This window comes from Mesoplodon bidens (assembly GCF_964165515.1).
Source record: "Mesoplodon bidens genome assembly, chromosome: 6".
NCBI classification, from domain to species: Eukaryota; Metazoa; Chordata; class Mammalia; order Artiodactyla; family Ziphiidae; genus Mesoplodon; species Mesoplodon bidens.
Genome location: NC_138162.1, coordinates 109,361,367 through 109,383,620, shown reverse-complemented (window position 1 = coordinate 109,383,620; position 22,254 = coordinate 109,361,367). Strand labels below are relative to the sequence as shown.

General features: G+C 43.4%; 1 protein-coding gene across 2 annotated transcripts in view; it reads right to left on the bottom strand.

Annotated features, from left to right (window-relative positions):
* Positions 1 to 225: 225 nt before the first annotated feature.
* Positions 226 to 22,254, bottom strand: part of EXTL3 (exostosin like glycosyltransferase 3) — a 65,408-nt gene continuing 43,379 nt past the window's right edge. For both annotated transcript variants that reach the window (XM_081237004.1, XM_081237003.1), the window contains exons 4-6: positions 21,719 to 21,863; positions 15,802 to 15,930; positions 226 to 3,306 (exon numbers count right to left, since the gene is read on the bottom strand). In XM_081237004.1, the coding sequence (XP_081093130.1) occupies positions 3,097 to 3,306; positions 15,802 to 15,930; positions 21,719 to 21,863 (484 nt within the window). In that variant the 3' untranslated portion in view covers positions 226 to 3,096. The remainder of the gene's footprint in view (positions 3,307 to 15,801; positions 15,931 to 21,718; positions 21,864 to 22,254) is intronic.

Below are 22,254 nucleotides of genomic sequence, written 5' to 3'. Positions count from 1 at the left end.
GACGCAAACAAGGCTGCCCACGTCCATGCACACTGACGGCATCAGCCGGGCTCAGGCACGCGGGCTGCTCCAGGACCAAGTCACAGCATACAGTCGTGCTGGGAGGGGCTTGCTGGCCGTGCATGGGTGGCTCCTGGAACTGGGCAGGCACCTTCCCTCAGGCCACTCTAGCATCCTGCAGAGGAAAACCACAAAAGACTTCCAAGCTGCATGAGTTAAAGTCTCCATTTTATTTTTTTACAAAAATCCAACGTAAGACCATTGTGCTCATGACTGGAAAAGGGGTGGGGTGGATGGACATGGCATGAGTATCAGAGCGCTTCCCCCCTCAAACGCCAGCACTGCAAACAGGAGCTCGCGGTGCACACACACAGGCAGGCCGCTCCCAAGGGGACCACTCCTGCATGCCCAGCGCACGGGCCCTGGCTTGAGGTGCGGGCCACACAGGCGGAGAACACGGCACAGGTGCAAGAGCCCAGCAAGGCCTGACGAGCACCTTGGGGGCTCCCCCTCACGTGGGCGCCTCTCAGTGAAGAGCAAACTGGCCAGCTGGAGAGCAAAGACGCGCCGGGGAACGAAGACGGCAGCGGGGGTTCACGGGACAGCCGAGGAGGCCCACGTGCATCTGCAGGGCTGTCCCGTGCTCCAGGTGAGTCAATCAGGTGGTGCAGGTGACATCTGGGCTTCCCAAGGTGACCGATCGGCATCAAAGGCATTCGAGGCCTGGACCTGGGCCTCTACCTGACCCGCCTTGCAAAACGCAGCGGCCATTCTCCTGGAGAACCAACCAAGCCTCCGAAAGCTCCCACCGCCCTCCCTCTCACCACGAGGAGGGTCCTTTACGAACGTGGCCAGTGTCCACCAGAGACTGCTGTCTGGAGTCCTTCAAGTCAGTGTCCTGTTCAGGTCCAAACAGTGCCACCCTCGTCTGTGCTCTGACATCACCACCCCCCCTACAGTGCCCCGTGACGTCATCCACAGCCTCAGGGTACCAGCTGCTCCCGATCTGCCGCCAGTGCTCAGGGACCCCGCGCTCTGGCTCCAGTGCGGGGGATCCTGACACGGCTCCTTTCTCACCAGGCCCGCTCAGAGGCAGTCTAGGAGCTCCTCACATTAAAAGAGACAAGATAAAAATAGCAGCCACATTTATAGCTCAAAACACCACACTCTTTGGCTTCCCAAAGGGAAGAAGGCTACTGCTAAAAAGAATAAAGTCCAAGGTCAAAGAAGGGGGAGTTAGAAAGTTAGGAAGCAGGGGGTCTGGACCCCTTCGCTGGGCTGCTGAGCAGCAGAGCTCAATTTCCTAGGCAGCTGCCTCAGCAGGGGAACCACAGGAAGATGCCAGTGGGAATGTCCGGAGGACGGAGCCCCGGTCCTGTCCACCGACGGGGAGAGTCCCTTAGGTCAGGCGGCCCTACAGGTGGGTGTTACCCACAGGACAGAGCCTGGCTTCAAAATGATACTTGAAGAGAACCCACCTGGGGCAGGCAGGTCAGAGGAGGATGTGCCCCCTGGACACAGGAGCACAGGACGTCAAGGTCAGGGGAAGACGGAGCTGGCTTAAGGCATGTACGTGCCCAGGACAAAGCTGAGCCTTTGTTCAGTCAGTTGTGGGGAACCTCCTAGATTCGACCTCACTGGAGGAACGTGGGGACCAGAAATACGGTAGAGGCCACGGGCTAAATCCCTGCCAACAGCCACTGACGCCCTCTGGTTCCCCCAGTGCTGCCACCACCACACACAGAAAAATTAGCTTCTATTTCAGCCCAGGAAACGGAAATTTAAACCCAGAGCGGAACGTGGTAATGTGGGGTGTGAATGCCTATTAAATTTCAGGCTGGATTCGAGCTTCACCTAACAAATCCTATCCTCCCACCATTCTGACACAGAGCAAACCTCAGGGGGTCCCGGAACCAACCCGGCGTGAGGGAGCCAATAACTATAGGATGTGGGTCCAGACAGGGGTCGGGGAAGGTGAATTTCACCAAGGTATTATCCCAAGGCAGGTGCCTTGCTGCGACTCCCCGGCCAGCCGGGTGGGGATCAAAGGATACCCGCTTGCTCTGCGGCAGAGAGTAGGCCGGCCTGCAAACCACTCAGACCACAGCTGAAGTGCAGCCCACCAGGCTGCTGTCCTCGTACGGGAGAGAACCTGCAGGCAAGTCTGTAGCCAAAGCACAACATGTCTTTCAAAGGAGGGTCGAACAAAAAGCCATTTGGGGGTCTGTCCGCAGGTCTCGGTCCTTCCTGTCTTCTCTCTCAAACAGGGGGCAGGGAGAGAGCTGGGCCGAGTACCCAGACAGCACGACCCAGCAGGGAGTCCTCAAACCCACCACGTCCTGTGCAGGGAGGCTCCACTGCCCCCAAAGGTGCAGACCCCACACCTCGAGCTACAGAGCCCTGGCTGGCAACAGGTCTTATCCTGGGCAAGGCCCTGTAACAGGGCCACGCCCAGCCCCTTCTTGTTTCTGCACACAGATAGATGCCCCTGGGGAGGACGGACATGATCTGTAAAGATGAGCCAGATACCAGAAGGCCAGGATCCATCTCCACCAAAATACAGACCACCGTGGTGCGTCCCTCACTTTGTGAGGTGGGCAGAAATGCCGAACTCCCCTCAGCTATATATATATATATATGTATATGTATGTGTGCATATATACATATACACGCACATGTATATACACACACATATATGTGTATATATATACACATGTATATAAATAAGCCTCGAATGGCAAATCTGAAACTTTCTTTTTAAATAATAATAGTAGTTGTTAGTGAATTAAAAACCGCAAACCAGCTGCCCTGGGCTTATGAACTGCATGAGTGACTCTCCAGGGTCCCTGTGGCCCTCAGTGTAAGCTATCACCAGTGCCCTGTGTCGGAGCCCTGGCGTCCTGGGACCAGGGCTCCGGCCAGTGTGGCTGATTTCAAGAGCAAGGCAGCTCTGTCCCTCGCACTCGCCCCGCCGGCCCTCCCAGCAGAGGGTCTGGGCCGCCCACCCGGTGGGCCTCCCCGAGGTCCTTCCACGTCTAGCGACCTCAGCAGCTGCCTCCCTCACTCTGCTCATCCTCCCCCATGTGCGCAACGCCCCTAGATGAACTTGAAGCACTTGGTCTTGTCGTGGGGCAGGCGGGTCTTGAAGAGCACAGAGTCCACGCGGAACTGTGTGTACAGCAGGGGCATGTAGCCGTACACCTTGACAAAGAAGTTGATACACTTGTGCCGCTCGTGAAAGTGGGAATCGTCGTGTGACAGAGCCTGAGGGCAGCCTGGGCATCGGAAAGTCCACCGTGACGTCACCTGGGAGCGGGGAAGGAAGAGCACAGAGTGAGAACCACGGGTGCTGAGACACAGACCCTGGAGCTTAACCAACCGACGCCTCCTTGTCCACAGTGACGACACCGAGTCGATGGCAACGCTCACTCAGAGCAAGTCGGGAGCCAGAGCCCAGGGCTCTCTTCCTGCCACGGATGGATCTACATTATCATTAAGGACACGCTTCCAAACGGCCTACACGTAACCGGTATCAAAAGCCTTGAGGTGTTCAGTGGTGCTTATCTCAGTAACACTACTTCTACTATTTATCCTGGTTGCACAGCAAGATGTAGGTATAAAGCTGTTCATTTCATCAGTGTTTTTAATCGCGAACTACTGGAAAACTACCCATCAAAAGGGGATAGATAAATAATTATAAAATACTACATGTCCATTAAAAAAAGATGTTTAAGAAAGTTATATTTAAAGACATGGAAAAGTGGTCATATTATAGTTTAGTGGTTATTATTATGATGAAATTCCAAGCAATTAGCAAAGTATGAAGAATAATACAACAGCTTCCCTATCAACAACATGGCGGATTAAATAACATCAACCCCCCCTGAGCACAGAATCCCTGAAAAGGCAGGATGAAATACAGAAACCATCTCTTTAAATATACAGGCTGAGCTTATAATGAAAGAAATGAAGTCCTCAGAAGCCAAAGTAATGAAAAGGCCTGAATCCAGCAAGACAGCCAGGAGCTCGGGTTTTCATGAGGCTGGAGCGCCCACAGTCAGGAAATCAGATTGCAGACTTTCTGAAACCCTGGGACCCAGTGGAAGGCCACAAGGGCAGGAGGCAGCCCTGCAGAGACAGGTGGTGAAGCAACATTTCCATCTCAGTCTGAGCTCTAAGTGGAGGAGGAAACATCCCCTCTGAGAAACTGATAACCACAAGCCAGCCCTCACATAGCTGAGGCTAGAATTTATGCCACCTGTGTGTCCTGAAAAGCCCCCAACATGCTAATTTAGCTTAAATAGGTCTCAAGTAGGTAGTAAGCCAAGGCACATGGAAGAAACAAGTACAAATCCTCTCAGATTCAGGCCTCAGAGAAGTGCTATAAGCAAAACCCCAAAGAATATGACCTCACAATCAAAACTCACAAAAAAAGGGATGAGCTGCATGAAGGAGACTCTGCAGAAAGAAACAAGAGAACCAGACCCCAAAACACTGCAAAACAGCAGGAATATCAGATAGGGACGGTAACAATAAATGTGTATCATATGTACAATAAAATTTTGAAAGATTACTCAAGGTTTGATGGAAGAAACAAGGGACTATCAAAAAACTCCTTGTGGATATGAAAAAGAACCAAATAGGGACTTCCCTGGCGGTCCAGTGGTTAAGACTCTGCACTTCCCATGCAAGAGGCATGGGTTCAATCCCTGGTCGGGGAACTAAGATCCCACATGCCGCATGGCACTGCTAAAAAAAAAAAATTAAAAAGAAAAGAAAGAACTGAATAGGACAGTAGAATTGAAAAGTATACTAAACTTATTGTGGTCATCACCTCATGATGGTTTGTAACAAATCGTTATGTTGTACACCTTAAACTTATACAGCGCTGCGTGTCAATTACATCTCAATAAAACTGGGGGGGAAATAAGTATATTGAATTAACTCAGATACTCAATGGATGGGTGAAGAGAAAATTAGTGATGAAAAGTATACTAAAATTATTACCCAGAATGGAAAATATTGAAAAAAAGCTTTAAAGAAATGTGAAAGCAAGATTAAGAGACATGGAAAGAGATACGGTATGAGTCCATTTATATAAAGTTCAAAACTGATCCTGGAGCAGAAGACGGCCATCATTCTGGCAGCTGAGCACTCCTTCCCGCTCTGAGCCTCGCCCCAGCCTCCGGGGCCCAGCACATGCCCTGCCCTGCCCGCCCCCTGCTGCAGGCGCTCAGCCTCAGGTTCTCAGCCCCAGCAGAGAGCCTCGGCCTCCGGGGTTTCCGCTCTGTCGCTCCAGGCTGGGAGGGTTAGGCCGGGGAAGTGAGGGCCGATGCGGAAAGCAGGGAGGAAGTGCAGAGACGGGGCCAGGGCAGCAGAGACTACGGCAGAGCACGCCCCACCCCGACACCCTCCCCTGTCTCCTTCTGTGCCGGGCACTAAATGGCGCTTTGGAATCTTTTACCTGTTGTGCCCAGTTCTGCTCAAGCCCACTTGAGGAACATGTTTTGTATTTATCCTTGTTTACCAAAGACCAAACACTGGCTTGGAGGCAGTCTCGGTCCCCTACCTCTCTAGTTAGTGAGAATATGCGCGTAGATTGGTCTAGGCTTTTTATGTGTCTCAGCCACAGAGGAACTAAACCTCTGAGCTCTCCCTGGTGCAGCGATCCCTGCCAGGTGTAGGGCCTTTGCAGAGAGCGCTCCTCTTCGAAGGGCTCATCGGGGAGCAAGTGTAACTTGTCTGGCCTCATTCCACGTGTGTAGCCTGCGCCCTGGGCGTGGACCAGTTACGCAGTCAGCAGGGAGATGCTCATGCTCCAGCCAGCCTTGCTGCCCCAGAGAATCATGGAATGTGTTCCAAGAATATGGGGACTAAGAGGTCCCAACCCCAGGCTTGAGGGCACAGCTTTCTCTCATATGGCTCTGTGTTGTATTCTATGTTATTTTGCTACCTGATCATTCTAGTTTAAAAAAAAAAAAAAGACTCAGCAAAAATTATGGAAATCTGGATAAAGGATAAACCCTGGTAATATAAAATGTATCAACATTGATTCATTAATTGGGACAAATGTACCATACTAATGTAAGATGTTAATAATAGGGGAAACTATATGCGGGTATATGGGAATTCTGCACTGTCTTCGTAACTTCTATTTTAATATAAAGAGGTTTGTTTTTTTTTTTGTTTTTTTTTTTTTGCGGTATGCGGGCCTCTCCCTGTTACGGCCTCTCCCGTTGCGGAGCACAGGCTCTGGACGCGCAGGCTCAGCGGCCATGGCTCACGGGCCCAGCCGCTCCGCGGCATGTGGGATCCTCCCGGACCGGGGCACGAACCCGCGTCCCCTGCATCGGCAGGCGGACCGTCAACCACTGCGCCACCAGGGCAGCCCAAGAGTTTATTTTAAAGGTAAGCCATAGTGTTTAGGGATGCATACTTAGGTGATAAAAGTGTAAAGAAAAGCAACAATTAAGTGGATACCATTAAAGACATGACAATAACTGTATTCATCTCCTGGCTGTTGTAACAAACTTACCACAAATTCAGTGACTTAAAAAAACGGAAACTGACTCTCACAGCTCTGGAGGCTGGAAGTCTGAAATCAAGGTGTCAGCTGGGCATCCTCTCTCTGAAGGCCGTAGGAAACAACCTGTTCCACGCCCTTCTCTTAGTGCCTGGCACTGCCACAGCCCTTGGCCCTCCCATCATCACACAGCACTCTCCCCTCAAGTGTCTGTGCCTCTGTGTCTCTTCTTACAAGGACGTCAGTCATAATGGACTGAGGGCCCCCTGTACTCTACTCTGACCTCATCTCAACTTGATTATATCTGCAAAGACGCTACTGCCAAATAAAGTCACGTTAACAGGGGTTAGGACTTAAACATATCTTCTGGCGGGTCACAATAAACAGCCTGCCCTCTGGCCTCAAAATTTTTGTCCTTCTTCTATGCAAAATACATCCATCCCAGCATCTCTTAAAACTCTTAACCCATTCCAGGATCAACACTAAGTCCAAAATCTCATCCAAATACAATCAACTCAGAAAGTCCCAAATCTCTTTTAAATCATCTAAATTGGATATGGTTAAGACTCTGGATACGGTCCATCCTGGGATAAAATTCCTCTCTATCTGTGGACACGTGAAACCTAGAGGAGAATTATCTATCTCAAAAATGCAATGGTGGGACAGGCATAAGATAGACATTCCATTTCAAAAGAGAGAAACAGGGAAGAAAAAAGAGGCCATGCATCCCGAACAAGTCCAAACCCCAGCAGGGCAAGTCCCATTAGGTTTCAAGGCACGAGAGCAACCCTCTCTGTCCTCCTGGACTGGGGGCGCAGCAGCCCTCAGGAGGTGGCCCCGCCCTCCGGAGCCAAGGGGGTGTGGTCCTGCCTCTGGGCCCTTGGTGACCGCAGCAGCCCCACGAGCCTCTGAGCCATTCTTCCCATCACCTGAAGCGAGTAACACATTCTCAGCCAACTAGCTCTATCGGCCCACTTCCTGCTGGTAGAATCCCAGGAGTTCCCTCCTTCACTTTGCCCTGTCTCTGTCCCCTTCGGTTCAAGCTCGCAGTGGTGGTCCTGAGTTCTGGAAGCTGGAAGTCAGAAATCGAGGTGTTGGCAGGGCCATGTGCTGCTCTGTGAGGGGCCCAGGAGGAATCGTTCTACGCCTTTCTCTTTGGGGTTCCTTGGCTCACACGTCACTCGCATCTCTGCCTCACGTCGCATGGGGTTCTCCCTGTGTGTGCCTCTGGGTCTCTCCTCCACCTCTCGAAACAGGACACCAGCCATACGATTAAGGGCTCACCCTACTCCAGTCTGACTTCATTTCAACTTGACTATGTTTGCAAAGACCCTACTTACAGTTAAGATTACATATACAAGTACTGGGATTAGGACTCAAACGTATCTTTTTTTTTGGAGGCGGGGAGACACAATTCAACCTACAACAGTGATTAAAACTGGGGCTGAGGAAGGAGGTTGAGGTTGGGAAGGGGCATGCAGGAGCTTCTGGGGTCCTGACACCCCATGTTTAATGGGTTGTTTTATAATAATTAACCTGTGCACTTAAATTTTATGCCTTTTTCTATATGAGCATTATATTTTACAGCTTAAAAGTTTGAAAAAAATAAAGAAAATGAAGAAACAAGCAACCTGAAAATTTCTATAATCATTAAAGAAACTGAATCTATAGTTTAGTACCCTCCCACAAAAGACATGCAAAGCTCCAAAAGATGTCAAAGGTTGAGTTCTACCAAGGCTCCTAGAAAACACAATCCCAATTGTGCACAAACTCTTCCATAAAATAGAAAAAAAGGGGAACTTGCCCCAAACTCATATAATGAGACTAATTACAATTTTCGTACCAAAACCAGAAATAAATAATACTAGAAAGGAACTTCCCTGGTGGAGCAGTGGTTAAGAATCCGCCTGCCAATGCAAGGGACACAGGTTTGATCCCCGGTCCAGGAAGATCCCACATGCTGCAGAGCAACGAAGCCTGTGCACCACAACTACTGAGCCTGCGCTCTAGAGCCCGCAAGCCACAACTACTGAGCCCGTGTGCCACAACTACTGAAGCCCATGCACCTAGAGCCCGTGCTCCACAACAAGAGAAGCAACCACAATGAGAAGCCCACACACCGCAACAAAGAGTAGCCCCCACTCGCCGCAACTAGGGAAAGCCCATGCACAGCAACGAAGACCCAACGCAACCAAAAATAAATAAAGTTAAAAAAATAATAATACTAGAAAGGAAAATCATAGGCTCACTTACTCATGAACACGAATTCAAGTAATCCAAACAAAATACTAGAAAACCAAATCCAGAAACTTATTTATAAAAGGAATTGTGACCAAATGTGTTTATCCAAAGAAAGCATGAATGTCAACACAAGAGATTAAAGATAAAACACATGACTGTATCAATGGATAATAGGAAATGCACTCAATAAAATTAAAGAATCATTCATAATAAAGATCCTTAGCTAATAAGGAACAGGAAGAAACTTCAATAAGCTAAAATGTAAAGCAAGCATCACTCCTAATAGCACACTATCTGAAGCATCCCTTTAAAATCACGAATAAAACCAAGATGCTCGTCATCACCATTTCTATTCAATACTGTACTAGAGGTCCTGGCTACTATAAAAAATAAAATAAAATGGCTTATGAGGATTGGAAAGGAAAAAACAAAAGTTCTTTGCATGAGGGATATATGACGGTCAACACAGAAAACCCTTGTCAATCAAGAAAAATTTTTAAATGGAGTTTTAGCAAGTTTCCTAGATATAGAAACAAATAGTTCTATAACAATGAAAGAAAATGTAACTTTTGGAAAATACCATTTAAAATATCAACAAAATATACAGAATACCTAGAAATAAGTCTAACAAAAGATGTTCAGAGACCTCTATTGCAAAATTATTGTGGAACTTTATAGCCTGGGGATTATATAATATTCGATAATTTTTAAAAGATATCAATTTTCCCCATTTCACCTACAGATTCAATTCCTATCAAAATCCCAACTCTGTGTGTGTCTGTGTCTGTCTTGACAAGCTAATGATTCCAAAATTTATGTGCGAGGAGAAAGGGCCAAGAATAGGCAAGACACTATTGAAATACAGGGTTAAGTTAAAGGGGATTTGTCTTAGCAGATACAAAAAAATAATTCTAAAGATATGACAATTAATGTGATTTTGGCACATGAACAAAATGGACCAACAGACCAGAACAGAAGAATCCTTAAACAGATCCATGTACACACAGACATTTGAACAATAACAGACCAGCACTGCAGATCACTGGGTATGGATGAACTAAGTGTGCAATAAAAACTGCTTAGGAGACAAAAATGAAATTGGGACTCTATCTCACATTATACACAAAAATCACTTCCACAAGGATGAATGATTTAAATACAACAGGGCAAAACCTAAAACTTTTAGAAGAGTATGGGGGAGAGCATCTTTAAGACTTTGGGACAATGAACATGAATAAACTATAGTTACAAGCCGACTAAGCTCACAAACAGATTGAGTTTTTTAAAAGCTAAATGCAGAGGAATGCTTATAGTTTGATTTCATTTACATAAAGTTTAAAAATGCCGATCATTTAGAGATGAATGCGCATATGGTAAAAGCATTTTTTTAAGGGAGGAGGGGAAGGGGATTTTTAAAACAAAACTCAGGGTAGCAATTATCTATGGAAGGAAGAAGCAGGCTGGGATTATGGAGGTACATATACAATGGATGGGTATTTAAAATGTTACACCTTATTTTCAGTATCATTTTTATTCCACGGGTATTTGTTTAAAGACAGTATGTATTTAAAGAATCATACGACTATATATGTATGAAACACATGCTACTAGTTTAAAATACACAAATGAAATGTTATGCTTAAAAAAGGGGAAGAATATAACAAACAAGCAAACCCACCAGTTGTGTCAAATATTGACACTTGGCCCTATTTGTTTCAGATTACATATATATGTTTCTTCCTTTTTTTTTTTTAAGAAACAAAACATTACAGAGTTAGTCCTTGTGCCACCCTCCCTCCTTCCTTTCCTCTCCTGCTAGGTCATGGGGAACATGACCTTTAATTATACTTGATAAAATCAAACTTTCTTCAAAACAGATATCCCAGTGTATACACCCACCAGCTCTGTATAGTATCTGCAATTTTAACACATCCTTACTAACATCTGTCACTATCACTTTCATTTCTGCCCATTTGATGTGTATAAACTATACCCCATTGTTTTAACTTACATTTCTCTGATTACTACAGAAGTTGAGTATCTTTCCATATGTTTATTAGTCATCTAGGTTTCTACTTCATTGAACTACTTTTTTACAAACTAAATGAATCAATTGAGTAGACTTTTTTTCTCATTTGGAAATTCTTTCTCTGAGTATTAATGCTTTGTCATTTATCAGCATTGTAAATGTCCCAGTCTGTGGACATAGAGGTTTGCTGAACAAAGTTTGAATTTTAATATATTCAAACCAATCAATCTTTTCCTCTATATTTTGCACTTTTCGTCTCTCTTTGTCTTTGATCACAAAAATACTTCTGTACTTTTTGTTAGAAGTTTTAAAGCTTGCATTCACATTTGGTTGATTAACCTATCTGGAATTTACTCTGAGTATGGTATGATGACATGTATTTCTGTTTCATACAGAAAACCAATTATCCCAGCATTCATTTGTAGATGCCACCTTTATCATGTAGCAAGTTTCCGCACAGGCATGGGTATGTCTAGACTCTGCTTTGTACCACCGATTTATCTGTCAACCCCTGTGCCAATATCACCTTGTCCTAATTATGTATTTTATTACCATGTCATGATTTCTGACAAGGCAAATCCACATCTTCTTCACTGGTGTCTTAGCTATTCTGCTCCTTTGCCTTTCGATACAAGTTTGAGGATCTGTGTGTCAAGTTTCACTCCAAGCCAAATTCAACCAAATAAAGTATCCTAATAGGATTCTGATTAGAGTTACACTGACATTTTAGATTTGGGGAGAACTGCTATCCTGATGATATGAACGTGGATGTGGTCTCTATCTCCATTTATTTAGTGGGTAAACTTATCTTACTACTGACTTCAATGGGGATCTTCTCAACTTTCACGATTCAGCGTAATGTTTGCTGTAGTATTCAGGTTTCCAATAAATTCTGGAAATTCTCATATTTTTCAAGACTGCCCCTCCCTCTCTACTCTTCCCTTCCTGGTTTTATGTTACACCTTCTCCTTACAGCCTCCATGTCTCTTTTTTAAAATTAATTTATTAATTAATTTATTTTTGGCTGTGTTGGGTGTTCATTGCTGCTCTAGTTGCAGTGAGCAGGGGCTACTCTTCATTGCAGTGCGCGGGCTTCTCATTGCAGTGGCTTCTCTCATTGCAGAGCACAGGCTGTAGGCACGTGGGCTTCAGTAGTTGTGGCACGTGGGCTTAGCAGTTGTGGCTTGCAGGCTCTAGAGCGCAGGCTCAGCGGCCATGGCTCACGGGCTTAGCTGCTCCACGGCATGTGGGATCTTTCCGGACCAGGGCTCGAACCCGTGTCCCCTGCATTGGCAGGTGGATTCTTAACCACTGTGCCACCAGGGAAGCCCCTCCATGTCTCTTAACCTTTCTTATTTTCCATCTCTTTATATCTCTGTAATACTTTCTTGGAAATTTCTTCACATTTATTTTCTAGGTCATTAATTTTGTCTCCAGCTAAGTTTTACCTTTTTATCCCATTCACAGAGATTTTCATTTTAATAACTATAATTTTCATTTCCAGTAGTTCTATTTAGGTCTTTCAAACCTGTTTGTTCTGTTTTCTTTCTGAATATGTCTGTCTTTTCCTGAATAATTTTAAAATTATTGTTACTATTATAAATTGAGAAAAAAATTAAAATTGAATGACTCATCCTGTTAATTAGAGCTGAAGAATAATGATCACACACAGCCAATATCAGCCATCAGAAGCCAGGTCTCTAGAGTTGAAACTGAGGAGTGATCATGATCACAGGCCAGGCTCCAAGGGACACACCTCAGAGACAAAACTCTGAGGGAGTCACAACCCCCAGAGGTCCCTTCACAGGACCCCACCGGTCCCCTTCCTTCACCCTCCCACCCATCGACAGTTCTCTAGAGCTCTTCCAGTTTACAATGAGTCACTTACTACTATTCCCACCAGCTTTCACTGAAGCAGGAGACGGATGTCAAGGCAAACAGCATCTATGTCCAGTATCCTACTTTGTTCTCCCTGTACCTAAAAATCTTCCTCCTCATCTCAGATGCCAGCATTCAACCTCAGGGGGAATAACCCCTTAACCTGCAAATGACTCCACTTTGGCACAAAAAAGTTATTTTATACTGTTGTTTTCACTGAAGCAGTGGTTTCCAAATAAACATTTTTAATCATGTAACCCATCAGTAAAAAATTTTGAGATTGCAACCCCAGTGTATTTATTTTAAAAATATATATATAATATTTCTGTATTACATAATAAGACATACAAAAAATTCAGAGGAATAAAGTAACAACTATAAGTTGAAGATTGACTATTTACTTAAGCAACACCATGGATTATATTTTACCCGTGAACATTCCAGGTAATTTTAGTCTAAGAGAAGTTATGCTTAGTAACAGTAAGGAAAATCATTACTAGATGTTGAGAACTTACTCAACATTAATATTAAGATGCTTACCTATGCGTCCTCTCTCTACTTCCTTATCCCCTAAGCCAGCCATCTATCTTCTCAATGCTTTATGAATTTTTAATCCTTTATTCTGAATGAAGCCTATTTACATTCTAGATCTTTCTCCTCCTCAAAAAGATAACAGTATATTATTCAAAGCAAAAATATGAAATTAACTCCGTTTATTTAGTCAATATTGTTAAGATATTAACATTATCGAAAGAATACTGCTATCATATAAAAGTCATGCCTTCCTAATTATAACAAGGGAGGGGACAGTGACAATTTGAAGTATTTAAAGCAAAAAAAAAAATTACTATTTTATAACATAAAATAGTACATATACCTGACAAAACTAGGTAAGTTAATGAAAATATTCAGCTTAAACTGGTTCTATAATATGAAGTAAATAACTGGACTCAGAATTTGAGGGAATTAACTCAGAATTTGAAGACAGGCTCAACTTATTGAGGCTTTGACTTTAAAAAGTCATCCTGGGCTTCCCTGGTGGCACAGTGGTTGAGAATCTGCCTGCCAATGCAGGGGACACGGGTTCGAGCCCTGGTCTGGGAAAATCCCACATGCCACAGAGCAGCTAGGCCCGTGAGCCACAACTACTGAGCCTGCGCGTCTGGAGCCTGTGCTCCGCAACAAGAGAGGCCGCGATAGTGAGAGGCCCGTGCACCGCGATGAAGAGTGGCCCCCACTTGCCGCAACTAGAGAAAGCCCTCACACAGAAACAAAGACCCAACACAGCCATAAATAAATAAATAAATAAAATTTAAAAAGTCATCCTAATCTTGAACTGTTCTTATGTTTCCATAGATCAAGAAAATTCAGAGGCTACTTACTTTTCAAGTTTTCACTTGGGAAGAATTATGTATACCATGTGCAAATTATTTCCATCTCACTCTCTATACTGAAGAGATGTTTAATGAAACACTGGCCTAATAATATAACAAACACGCTTCCATGAAGATGAAAAATGCACCATGTCTGTGAGTGCGTCAAGTGACTGATGATATTATTAGGTACCTAATCCCTCAGATACTTTAAATTTTCATGGATAATGTTTTCTGATCTACTAGGGAGGGAGAAATAGAAAGCATACGTCTTGGCTGGAGTCCAGTCCCTGGCTACACAAGAAAGGATAAATAAAGAATAGAAAATTGCACTAGTCATTAATTTCTAAGACCCTTGCCTCCCTACCTTAAAGTTTACAAAGAAGAATGCTTTTCATTGTTTAATATCAGATCTACCACTGTACCTGGAAAACATGCTATTTTTATATAAAAAATACTATCATCATTCACAGTTTAAAAAACACACAATCTGGTGCATCATTTTGCTAATTATTCTTCTTTTGTGAGGCTTTAGCAGAAGGCTAAAGAGTCGAAGAAACTATGGGGTAATTCAGGAGTTAAGTTATAACCCTGAGCCACACTAGTGGTTACTTAGTCTAGAACTTACTTTCAAAATGTAAGAAGAATGAAATATGCACCCAATTATTATTTACTCATTGGACTTATGATATCCATGAAGGTAAACTTACTATTTTATAAAATTAAATAATACACCTTTTTGACATTAACCTAAGGATATCAGCTGTGAATCCATAGCATAAACACTGACAGAGCCTAGTCATAAATACTATTAATTTAAATGGACAGATTCTCTAGTATTAATTGTTACAAGGCCTTTACCAGGCCTACCCTAACTCTCACCAGGGGACCTTTCACTTGTCTGAACCTGCAGTAATGACAGAGAGGGTGATGGAACTGGTCTTTCTGTACACTGAGTATGAAATTGGTTATATTATGGTCAAATCTATTCACCAACTCAAAGACAAAAACAGAACTCAAATTTCTAGAATTTTGAGGGTACTTTTGCTTTTGTGTAAATACCTTATAAAGTACTTATGTGCCAGGCACTATTCTTAGAGCTTTACACACCTTAACTGAGAAATTCTTAAACTATGTGTGCCATGGACACCGCTGCCACTCTGGTTTGGCAATCTGGTGAAGCCTGTGCACTCCTCAAATGCTTTTAAATGCATAAAATACGTGAGATTACAAAGGAAACAAGTTATACTGAAATATAGAAATATGTGCACTCTTTTATTATTTTATCTTATTAAGTTAACAAGATCTATGGTAAAGTTAATAACTACCATAATTTCAAAGCAGTAATGAACATGAACAATACTTCGAGATGTGGCAACAAATGTAACGTGATATGAAAATACCTATGAGTTCTGCTGGTGACAGATCACAGGTACTGCAAATACTCTTATGAATTATAGCCTGTTTCATAACTGATAAAAAGGATAAATGCCAGTTTGAGATTAGTGAAAATTAAAGATGTAACATTTTTCAAGTTCCAAACCCTCTGATTTCTATCCATTTACGCCTAGGAAGTGAAGAGCCCCTGTATGAACAGTTCATTTAACCCTAAGATGATCTTATTTAGTTGGTGGCGTCATCGTCCCCATTTTATGGATGAGGACTCTAAGGTATGGCTGAGTTACCCAACGCACAACTACAAAATAAGTGAATTAAGTACACGTGTGCCCCCAGTCCCGTAAGTGGAAGGACCTCACCTTGATGGGGGGCTTCCGAGTGATGTGGGAGACGAGGAAGTTCATGGCGATGTCCTCACAGTTGATGTATTCGTCCACCATATCCCGGATGGCCTGGGGCATCACGTAAGAATACAGGTAGGCATAATACTGTCAGGGGTAGAAACAGAATCACATACTTTGTCAGAGGCCACAGTTCTTTAGCTTGCAGCAAAAATATGCTCAGAAGGAAGGGTGTTATGGGGGCAGGTGGGGTATGACAATTACTGAGAAGCACCACTGGCATTCAGGGAGTCGGGTCCAGGGATGCTAAACACCCTGCAAGGCAGACCTTCTGCAGTGAAGAATCAGCCCGTCCAAATTGCCCTTATCACCCCCTTTGAGAATCAAAACATCGTGTAATCTCCTTGGTACCATAGTGATTCTGCAACAATATAAAGATTTATCAAATTAGGTGGGACACTAGTTCAGTTGAACAGCGTTCTCTCTCTCTCTGACAAAGGCAATAAGGGATACGCAAGGGGGAAAGCCTGGTTATCTTCTCAGACCTCAGTAAGTCACTGAGCCATGAGACGTCCGATCCCTCCGTGCCTCACTTCTCACTATTGGCACCGGCCATCCCCTGCTCCAAGCCACCATCACCTCTGGCCCGCAGTATTCATACAGTCCCCCAAATAGCCTCCCTGCTGCCATACTTTCCTCCCTACAGTCCATTCTCAGCACAGCAGAGCGATCGTGTTAAAACACAAGTCCAGCTGAGCTCATCTCTCCTTTACTCCAAACCCCTGAAAGGCTTCTCATCTCACTCAGAGTAAAAGCCTAAGTTCTTCAAATGCCCTGCAAGGCCCACAGAATGGTTTGCGCTAGCTCAAACCCCCCAGTGAATGTCGACTGCTGAATTTTCAGGGGTTTTGTGAGACAATTTAAGAATTTTGTGAGCTTGTTATGAAAAGTAGCCATTAAAAATATAATTACATATACTTACAATTAAATAAGTTATACTAAAAGTTATATTAAAAGCCAATAAATATCTAAAGCTCATCATTTCTTAATTAACTAATTAATACATTTCACAATTATTTATTACATTTACTGTCATCTTTTTCTTGTTTTTTAATTGCTTGGTCATGCCTCATGGCATACGGGATCCTAGTTCCCTAACCAGGGATCAAACCCGTGGCCCCTGCAGTCGAAGTGCAGAGTCTTAACCACTGTACCGCCAGGGATGTCCCACATTAACTGTCATCTTGAGGCTGTTTATGTCTATCATATCCGTATGGTGAAAATACTATATAACTGGCACGGACCTGCCCATCTCTTCCAAATACCATGTTCACTGACTCATACTGATAACTTGAACTCAGCCATGGTAAGAGTATTTACACCACAGAAATGGGCAAATGCCATAAAACAGCAAATGTTAATGGTGATGTGTTGCAATATGCGGATGATGAACAGGTGAGGTGCCTAATAAAACTGATTTATATATCTTACTACCTTAAATAGTAGAATCTATATAGCGAAATAATCATAAAATTTTTGTACCACAAAGTGGTTTGCTGGTTATCTTGTGGCAAAGTACTTAAGAGATGGTGAACTTAAAAGATGAATTAGGGCTTCCCTGGTGGCGCAGTGGTTGAGAGTCCGCCTGCCAATACATGGGACACGGGTTTGTGCCCCGGTCCGGGAGGATCCCACATGCCGCGGAGCGGCTGTGCCCGTGAGCCATGGCCACTGAGCCTGCGCGTCCAGAGCCTGTGCTCCACAATGGGAGGGGCCGCAGCGGTGGGAGGCCCGCGTACCGCAAACAAACAAACAAACAAAAAGATGAATTACACATTTTTCTTTTACAAAAAGACAGGTGATTAAAATCTGTGTACCCTTTAAATGGCCAGTGACTGTCATCAGTATGCTAATAAGAATATTTATTAATTGAATACAATCCATATCTTTATCAAGGGAAATGTGACATTATAAAAGAAAAAAGAAAGAACTGACTTAAAAATATACAGAGAAAGCATTATGAAAACAAATGTATAGAAGTATTTCCACTATCATGTGATTTTTTCATGCCAAAAATCATTTTTAAAATATAGAAAAACTTCTGTAACCTGTTTAAAAATCTTCTAAATAAAAAGTTTCAGTGAATTTAGAACCTACTCTAAAATATAAAAATGTAACATCTTCTCATTAGTTTGCTAAAAAAAACTGAACGCATCGTAGAAGATGGAAATTCTAGTCCAATTTCAACAAAATGCTGGATAAGTATCACAACTTAGGAAGCATGGCAATAAGGTATTTCTTCCAGGGGCAGTGATTAAAACCAAGTATCAGAAATATGCTTAATTTTGGATATATATACACTACCAAATGTAAAATAGATAGCTAGTGGGAAGCAGCCACATAGCACAGGGAGATCAGCTCAGTGCTTTGGGTCCACCTAGAGGGGTGGGATAGGGAGGGTGGGAGGGAGACGCAAGAGGGAGGAAATATGGGGATATATGTATACATATAGCTGATTCACTTTGTTATAAAGCAGAAACTAATACAACATTGTAAAGCAATTACACTCCACTAAAGATGTTAAATTAAAAAAATATATGCTTAATTTAGAAATAGACCTCTGAGTTGCCATAATACACAGTGTCGAATCAAGATTTTCAAAAATAATAAAGCAGGGCTTCCCTGGTGGCGCAGTGGTTGAGAGCCCGCCTGCCGATGCAGGGGACATGGGTTCGTGCCCCGGTCCGGGAAGATCCCACGTGCCGCGGAGCGGCTGGGCCCGTGAGCCATGGCCGCTGAGCCTGCGCGTCCGGAGCCTGTGCTCCGCAACCAGAGAGGCCACAAAAGTGAGAGGCCCGCGTACCGCAAAAAAAAAAAAATAATAATAATAAAGCATATTCAATCATATTGCTTTCACTAAAATTTAAGAATTTAGTGAGAATATTATTTTGAAACTCTTTCATCTTTATCTCAACCTTATAAAAATTTCTGTAAGTATAGTAGTATGCATATTATAATTTATAAATAAATATATACATTTGTGAGATACCAAAGTATTTTACTGATAGTCACTTAGGATTAAAAAAAAAAAACTTGATTGCTCTAGATTAGGGATGACCAACTTAGTTGCTTTCAAGGGTCAAACAAGGAAGGCAAATAAATCATAGACATGTTAAAGAAATGGGTGTAAGAAAAATACAGTCATGGGACAAATAAGCACACACGTGTCCTCCCTCCAGGGAACGGTGGGTATGCAGCTCCAGCCAGCTGGTGCCAGGCAGGAACCCTGCTCCAGTATGACCTGATCTTCATTTTCATTGAGGTCCAGATCTTTTTGTAAAATTCTCTGATTTTTAAAACCTGGCAGTGTATGGGACAGCACCAGGGGGCTAAATAAACATCTGTAACCACAGAAGGCTTCAGGGCAGCTAGTTTTTAAACCTTGCCCTAGATTTTCAAAGAGAAAAAACAAACAAACCTAAGTTTTATTAAGTCAATTATTTACTACTTAGAAGTAAAGGGAACTGGGACTTCCCTGGCGGTCCAGTGGTTAAGACTCTGTGCTTCCACTGCAGGGGTTGCGGATTCGATCCCTGGTTGGGGAACTAAGATCCCACAAGCTGCGCAGCGCGGCCAAAAAAAAAAACACGAAAAGACAAAAAAAAAAAAAAAAAAGTAAAGGGATCTGACTATTGTCATTTTTAAAGAGCAATCAGAGATTTGATAAGGTGGACTTTCCAGAAGACAAGTAAATTCTCACGGTGTGAGTATGCACTGCTACAATTGGGGGCTCTTTCTCAAATGACCAGTGTGAAAATAAATGACTCCTAGTTAGGTGTGGTTTCTCAGCCTGATGCTTTCTAATTCTACTCACAGCCCAACCAAAGCCCACAAGTTTGGAAAATAATCATGAGAGCCAAGTTCAAGAATGGGATGAGCATTAACAGCTTCACACATTAAATTTTAAAAAGAAAAAAAAAGCGAGAGTTTAATGACCTCTTAAGGCTGGTTCAAAATGTTCCTGGTAAGATGACTTTTAAGGTAAAACTGAGGAGACTTGCAAGATGCCACCTCTGAGATGTGAAATATATGAGGGACAAAAGATTTGAAGGTGGGGTGGGGGGAGAGATAATCAGCTTTTTGGGGAAAAGTTCAGCTTGAAGTACCAGAGGGACATACAGGGGATGTCGTGAAAACAATTAAATACACGAGTAAAGCTCTCAAGGAAAGGCCATGGCTGGAATAAAAGGACGGAAATCACCAGCTTACCGATGCTAAGAAAAGCCACAAGACATTGAGAGTACAAGAGAACATTTAAGGAACACACAAAGTAAGAAGAGCATTAGACAGCTATATATAAAATAATCAACAAGGACCTACTGTAGAGCACAGGGAAATCTAACTCAGTATTCTGTAATAACCTATATGGGAAAAGAATCTGAAAAAGAATAGATATATGTGTATGCATAACTGAATCACTTTGCTGTACACCTGAAACGAACACATTGTAAGTCAACTTACGCCAATATAAAATAAAAATTAAATTAAAAAAATAAGAGCACTAGACAGAAGTAGAACCCTGTGATACTTCAACAATTACAGGGAGACAGTGCACTGGATGGGTCTTCCAGGAGGGCATGGAGTGGAGGTCAGGATGATGGGCCAGGTGCTAACATCTCTGATGATCATGAAGGGATGATTAGTGGGAGGCTGGCAGATGGAGCAACAAGACAGACACCGTGAACCTCAAATGAGATTTTACATGACAGGTGAGAAGTAATTGTCTAGAAGTGTCACCAGTAAGCAGTGCAAATGGTTCTCTACACCTTGCTCCAAAGTACAAATCGGGGGAAATGAGTAGCCTCAATCACTGGCCCTGGAAGGAATAAAAGGAAAGCACTGTCCTCAGAGACAAGTCAGGTTTCAATCAGATCAAGGAGATGGAGGAGGTACTCTGTGAAGTGGGGGGTGTAGGCAGTTCGGCGACCTCAAAATAGGGATTCTTCAGAACCCAGAGGGAGGACCTGGGAGGGAAGGTACATGGCAGCACTATCCAACAGAACTGTACTGCGAGTCACAAGTGTCATTTTAAATTCTCTAGTAGCCACGTTTTTAAGAAATAAAAAGAAGCAGTAAAATTAATTAGTAATATATTTTATTTAACCCAGTGTATCCAAAATAATTGCACTTTCACATTCAATCAATATAAAAAATTACTGAGATAGCTTACACTCTTTCTTTCATGCTAAGTTTTCAAAGTCTGCTACGTACTTTATACGTGGAGCACATCTCAACACTGACTAGTCATATTTCAAGTGCTCGGTAGCCACATGTGGCCAGTTCTACTTTATAGAACAGATGACACGTAGAGGGAAGATGAGTCAGGAGCAAGAACACAGAGCAGTTTAGCGACAAGAGTACAGGAGAGGAGTAATGACTGGAAGGATGTGCACAGTGAATTTTCAACGAAAACCAGGATGTGAGGCGACATGAAAATTAAAAGCTCTAAGGAATCAGCTAGAACTTGCAGAGCCCCAGCAGACAGAGGTTTGTGGTGGGGCTTGGGGTAGAGGTGGTTGAGTCAGAAGAGGGCCAGGTTCAGCCTTCTGTTGACCAGGTCACGTCTGGAATGGTTGTGGGGAAACTGGACAACATTTTGGCCCAATGCCCTCAATTTTACAGAGGGAGAGCCAGTGCCCGGGAAGATATACTGATTCTCCTACTGACCTATGTGCCATTATACAGGCAGCCTTCTCATCCGGACATTTTATTCCAGCATTGCTCTAATCATCTTGATCACTGTCTTTAAAAACAGAAATAACTTAATTCTAGCAGAGAAGGGATATATAAGAAGCTAACTTTAGAACAGCATCTCACTGCCCCCCAAAGGCTCAACTCCTACCAAGTTCATGTCAACCTATCAGCTTTTTCTTACCTTGTGGAAGAAGGCAGCACCTGTCAGCACCATGGACAGCTCACAGGAGTAGTTGGAATTGTAGAGCCAGGACTGATGAGGGATGTCCCACGCATGGTAACGGCCAGGGAAACCCACAATGCGGTCCCGTGCTTCTCTCCACACCCTCAAAAAACACAAGTATATGCACACTCCTGAGTACAAAGCTCTAAGGTTATCAGAAACGTTTAAAATTATTGCCTCTATTTTGCAGACTCTGACTCTTTGAGCTGTTACTTCTTTAAAAAAATAACAAACAACTGTATATACCAAGTCAATCACAAGATAAAAAGGATAAAAACAAACAGTGTCAGGAATTCCCTCCGGTCCAGTGATTGGGACTCCGTGTTTTAACTGCTGAGGGCACAGGTTCAATCCCTGGTTGGGGAACTAAGATCCCACGAGCCACATGGCCATAAAAAAATAAACCAACAGCGTCACCCACAGCTTCCTTAATAAGTACCTACTTATTGATCCTCTAACTTCTGGCAGCCAGCATCTCTCCAGCCCTTATAGAA